Below are 6,000 nucleotides of genomic sequence, written 5' to 3'. Positions count from 1 at the left end.
CACGTAAGTCGCGAAGCTCACAAATAAGTAAGCGTACTTTTTTTTATACAGATTGAAATATTCCTCGACAAATCTGTAAACCTTCCGAGGTAAAAATGTTATCAAAGAGAATATCTCTTTGAACAAATTAAAACTGAGGAAGATATAGACTAGGTGAGACATATAAAATAACATAAATTATTTCATTGAATTTACTTTTCAATTCCACGATATTAATATGGCGTTTATCCGACTACTGTAAAATTTTATTAATATAAATATCCGGATTGTAACCACGATCGTTATTAAATTGATGCTCCAATATAACTGTAAATGCTATCGTCGTTAAGCAGTTAAGTGCTCCCGCATAAAATTGATAGTACTGATATCAGCTCTTTTTCGTAGTCACATATTGAAATGATAACGTGCGTTATCGTTAATGCGATAACAGTTAGGTTGGTCGAATGGTCCCATTTCAATGTATTAAATCAAAATTGTGTCCATGGGTAATACGGGTTCTAAAGAAAATGTTATTTCGGAAGAAGCCCTCAACGAATACGTCGAGCTGACATATTTAAACAAGAATGAAATTCGTCAGTGCGTATACATATGATTCATATATTATACAATATAAATAATTTTATTGGATCATCAAGGTAATTATGTAGTAATTTAAGCATGATGAGCAATTTCGCAAAAAGTTTTAACATACTAACAAGCAGATTGCACGTCTTATATAAATAATTATTTTGGCAGTCCATCAAAATTATTTTCAGATTCGTATCTAGTTTTTTAAATAATTCAGTAAGTTTATGCATTTTCTTGTGTATATATTATGACATACATTAACGAGCAATTTGGAAAATATTCAAAAGTGATTCAAAAGTCGATTCTCATAGTCCTTTTGCAAATTTTTTATTTTTATGAATATGTATTGTTTTCATAATCTCTATCTTCTGTATTTTATTTATGTCCGGATAAATATAATTCTCAATTAATGTATTTTAATATACTTATATTTAATTGTCTAATTTATCATTGTCAGAATTTATAAACGTCTCGATGATTTGGAACCAGGTATCCTTAAACAAAATCTTCATTATCGTTTTTCTGTGGAGCAAATCAACAAAATTCTTCCGCAGATTCACGTAAGCTCTGAATTTTATTGTTTGACATTTCGATGTGTAAAATATACTTTTTATTTTTTCGAGAATTATTTTACAATTGAATTATAATCGCATTTTCAAAGAACGGTGTTGAAAGTTCCGGTAGCAAAGAGCATTGGATTATCACGGTACACAACGTTTTCGTTAGCTCTAAACATCGCGTATATTGCGCAGCAATAAATCCTTCTTAAGCGATGGTAAGCTGCTACCATTTTTTTCCTGCAAGCTAGAAATTTCGTTATTTACACGAGATGATGATTAACTGCGATACGAGGAACGAAACATATTGTGTTTTTCAAATATTATATGGAGTATCTCAAGAGTTCTTGTTCTTATATATACCATTAATTATTAAGATTTAATTAAAATATATTTATTTTAAAGCTATTTCAAAAACCTATACATATATTATGATATGTAATACATAACAATTCCATGATGGTATTTAACAAGCAAGAGAGTGAAACAGAGAGAAACAATATAAATTATAAATTCTTTAATGACTCGAAAAAAGAAGTCCACTTCCGTTCACTCATTACTATCTCAAATTGTGACATCAGAAACAAGAAAATACATATGAAATATGTTTCAATGAAACAACACTTACATTTGATAAAAACGACTTGTCGAATATATCAAAAACTTTTCTTTCGTTTTACTAATTAATAAATAATTATATATTTAGAAATTAATTATGCATAACCAAAAAGTGAAATGAGTTATTATGTGTTTACAGCTATAACAACTGTCAATTTAATAATAAATAAAAATATGATTTAATTTATCTCAAAACAAAAAGATAGTTTTCAATATATTTCATAAATCTATATTCTATCGAATGCAAATGTTTTATTGAAAATTTTTATTGAATTTCTATTCAATTATAATTTGTAAGAATTTTTATTCTTTCTCGCTTCTGCTACTTCACAATACTTCTGAGATAGTAGTGGCGAGTGAGAGAACAGGAGCCTCAAATATTTTTATTTCCATATGCAATTTATTTAGTCTTCAAGAAAAACAAAAGATCATAAAATATAGAACGTACGATATATTTTCAGTGCAATCCTTTCTGTGACGTGATATACCGCGTGTTCTCGTCGAAGCAGGATGGACATTTAAGCTTCGAAGATACTCTCGACCTCTGCTCGGCATTCTCCATGAATTGTCCGCGGAGCGTTCGGGCTGCATGGGCTTTTGAAATTTTCGGTAAACTCACAAATACAATTGAATCTATATTTGCAGCTTTTTGTGCGCGCAAAATTCTAACTTTCGTCACGGCAAATATTTGCCATCCGCCAATCCTACACGCTCATTAATCACACTCGTGAACAATTCTTCAGTCATTAAAAATACAATTACAAAACTTCATTGTTTGCTGGTAGAGGGAAAAATGTCTCGATGGCAACTTTCACAGACGTTATAAAAGTTTTACCGTGCGTATGCGGAATGCCTTGGACAAAGCGTGGCAGTTTAAAAAGTTCTTAAATCCAATTTATTTTACGCATCTCTAGTTTTATTGTAACCGACTAGTTTGACATAATATAATAATTTGTCTAGGTGCTCCAAGGTAGTATATTATAATTATGATAATTTGTAAGGTATACAAGTTTGCAGACCATCGTCGAGCATTCGTATAATAGTAAACGGTGGCTTGCAGTCAATTTCGTTAATCGGAATCGTTTAATTTCACGGAGCCACGTCAATTACCGTAGAAATGGAAACGCGCCCTCGCAGCAATCTGCCGATGCAACTGCGACTCCATTCAGATAAATTGGATCATGTTATGCTTATGCAGTATGGAAAGTGTCATTTTGCACGATCTTCAATCATATCCGAGAGATGTGCTCTACTTTCCATCATTTAAATTTCAAATTTATCACCTTGGTTTATAATAAATGTCGCTTATTTTGACATTACATAACGTGATGCACGATTTGACGGGAAATAAATCCTACCCTATAATATAATATTAATTGCATATTTATGGCATTGTGAAAAAAACTTTGTAAAAGCTTTTTATTTTTTATTATAAAAATTCGAAGCAATATATTTTTTATTTTATTAAACATAAATAATAATAAAAAATGAATAAATTAATTAATAAGTAATACAAATCTAATTAAAATAGGTCAAATTATTATTTAGTTTAATTAATAAATTGTCAAAAATTATTTTGAACTTATCTTTAGAAGCTCAAATTCTCAAGCAATATCGATAAATATTCTTTTTTCTGTAGTACAGATCGCGCAAAATAATTCTTTCCGCTTTGTACCGATCTCTTGTCAATTTTAATCACCGGCAGTTATACAAGTACACGCGCGTACTCGCGACTCCTTCGTTTGAAATGCGTGAACGCAAACAGCGACCAGTGCTGATCATCTTCATTTCCAGATTTCGACGGCGACAATCAAGTCTCTCTTGACGATCTGATCGAAATGGTGCGGAGATTGGCGGGCACGGATGAGCGCGGACAGAATCGAATCGATCGGCAACAAGCGGAGGACGTAGCGCGGATGGTCAGTGTGCATTCCTGCTGTGCGTCCTCAACGCAACTACAAAGGATAAAATCGGGAAGCGATTAATCCTTTTGCCAAAAGCCGAAAGGCCGCTTTCTATCGCAACAAATTTCCGATAGCCGTTACCGATTCCGCGGCAGAAAGTAGATGAATTGAAAGGAACTGCCTTCTGTGCGCGCGAGGAGAAATTAATTCTGTAAAATTGCACTCGCGCTATCTTCAAAGCTGGGAATCGCTTCTAAAACTCTGCAAACTCTTTCTCTCTTTCTCCAATGCTTTTTAACAAAAAAAAAAAAGAATTATTTTTACATTCTATTGTTGAAATGTACATACCTTCTGCATTTTTATTTATTTAACCTTTCTTTAAAGTAGTGCAAATAAGGGATTTAATCTATAAAGTACAACTTTCTTCTTTTCTATTAATTTCTTTTAACTCACCTATCTTTTGCAAAATCGCAATGGATATCATATAATAATTCATGATTGTGTTTTAATAACTTTATTTTTTCAGATATTACAAGAAATAGATCTCTCTGACGCAGGTAACATTGCGCCACAAGAATTTATACAGCTACTCTCCAAAATGCCAGATTTCGCACATACGTTTCAATTTAAAATTAATTAATTTAACAAAACTCTGTATGAATTCTCTGAAACTAATTTTTTAACTTTTTAATTTTAATATTTTTTTATATAAAGAAATTTTTAATTATAGAAGCTATTAAAAACTTCTTTGCATTTATATATTTTATGATTATTTTTAGTTTTTATTAAATAAATTTTATTTTAGAAATTGTATTATGTTACAATCAAATTATAATTTATTAATTCTTGCATGAGCATGTAGCAAATAACGCACTGCTATAATAGAGATCCCGAATTCGATTTCTGACATAATCGAAAATTTTCGTACACTCGTAACTCCTCTAGGAAAGCAATAGTAAATCATCAAATAGTACTTAGCCTTAAATAATATACTTAACTCTCCCTACCAAAAATTGCCATTCAAAATCAGCATTTAAACTGTAAGTCTCCATATCTTGTGTGTGATCAGTGTGTACACAAAGGTATATGAGAAGGAGACGCTTACACGCTGGTAACAGTGACACTTGAAGAATTCTTGCATTAAATGTTAAATTTATATCAAGACATTACATAAATACATTGAAGCGTAGTAAATCGCTGCTATATACATTGTATTGTACATCATGATTAATTTATATATCACATTTTAAATTGATTTGTATCATTACGTTAAAATTTTAAATTCTGTCACTCTACTATATAATGTCATATTTTATTAATCTTATTCATTATTTCTACTTTTTAAATCTTTTAATTGCTGAAATTTTCAATATAAATTGTTTTAACATTTAATAAAATTAACATTTGTAAGCGATTACTGCTCATTTTATTACATGATAAATATTTAATTTTATTTGCTACAAAAAGTGGTTTATGTGTATGTACAGGGTGTGTCCTAAGTACATTTAAAGATTTTAAGGAGTGATTTCTCACATAAATTCGAGCTGAAAAGTTTGTATAACCATATGTTCGAAACGGCTTAGTTTCAAAAATGCATGTATGTCAAGTTGAAAAAAAACTTTTTCAAAAATTTTAAAAATCATTCGATTTTTAGTTATTTCGATGAAACTTTGTATGGTTTGAAGAACATTACGTCTTATTTTTTGAGATTATGTATTTATTTATTCAATCAGGGACAGATTCAATTAGGATACGCCTTTTTTACGAAAAAAATTGAAAAAAATTACGCCACAGATTTTTTGTTTGAAATTTTTTTATGATAAATAAAATAAATCAGAAGAAAAAAAGTTAGTTAATTTATAGATTGCAAAAGTTTTATTTGATTAGTAGAATGCTCTCGAAAATGGCTCATTCTATCAAAAATATTAAAAAGACTTACAAAGTTTCATCAAAATAGTCTGAATTGTTTTCAAAATTTTTGGGAAAAATCAATTTTTTTTAACTGTGACACCATCTATTTTTAAAACTAACTGTTCCGGACGTATGGTCATATAAAATTTTCGTCTTGAATTTGTGTGTGCGTGCATGCGTGCGTGAATGTGTGTGTGTGTGTGTGTGTGTGTGTGTGTGTGTGTGTGTGTGAGAGAGATAGAATCATTCTAAAACTTTTTAGCGTATTTAGGACACATTCTGTATAACATGTATACACACACAACACACAACACACACACACACACACACACATTTTTATGTAGAAAATACTCGACCAGAAAATTTTTGAATATATTTTTAATTATAAAATATATCTTTATATGTTTCAAAAATATATTTTTAATTATATCAATTACGAAAGA

General features: G+C 30.1%; 1 protein-coding gene across 1 annotated transcript; it reads left to right on the top strand.

Moving 5' to 3' along the window:
* Positions 1-5,960, top strand: LOC105152528 (calcium and integrin-binding protein 1). The gene is made up of 5 exons (XM_087405125.1): positions 1-576; positions 1,025-1,127; positions 2,204-2,351; positions 3,537-3,661; positions 4,173-5,960. Exons 1-5 carry the CDS (start codon positions 482-484, stop codon positions 4,284-4,286), a joined length of 585 nt encoding a protein of 194 aa, XP_087261251.1. The 5' UTR covers positions 1-481; the 3' UTR covers positions 4,287-5,960.
* The last annotated feature ends 40 nt before the right edge of the window (positions 5,961-6,000 follow it).

Source organism: Acromyrmex echinatior, chromosome 4 (assembly GCF_024713525.1).
Source record: "Acromyrmex echinatior isolate Ae372 chromosome 4, ASM2471352v2, whole genome shotgun sequence".
NCBI lineage: Eukaryota > Metazoa > Arthropoda > Insecta > Hymenoptera > Formicidae > Acromyrmex > Acromyrmex echinatior.
Note: the sequence above shows the minus strand (reverse complement) of the source record. Positions and strands in the feature narration are given on the sequence as shown.

What these genes read in the sequence shown, in the direction of transcription:
- LOC105152528 (XM_087405125.1), top strand. Translation starts at nt 482, where the DNA reads ATGGGTAATACGGGTTCTAAAGAAAATGTTATTTCGGAAGAAGCCCTC. An exon ending in AACAAGAATGAAATTCGTCA is followed by an intron (nt 577 to 1,024) that starts GTGCGTATACAT and finishes TATCATTGTCAG; the next exon opens with AATTTATAAACGTCTCGATG. An exon ending in AAATTCTTCCGCAGATTCAC is followed by an intron (nt 1,128 to 2,203) that starts GTAAGCTCTGAA and finishes ATATATTTTCAG; the next exon opens with TGCAATCCTTTCTGTGACGT.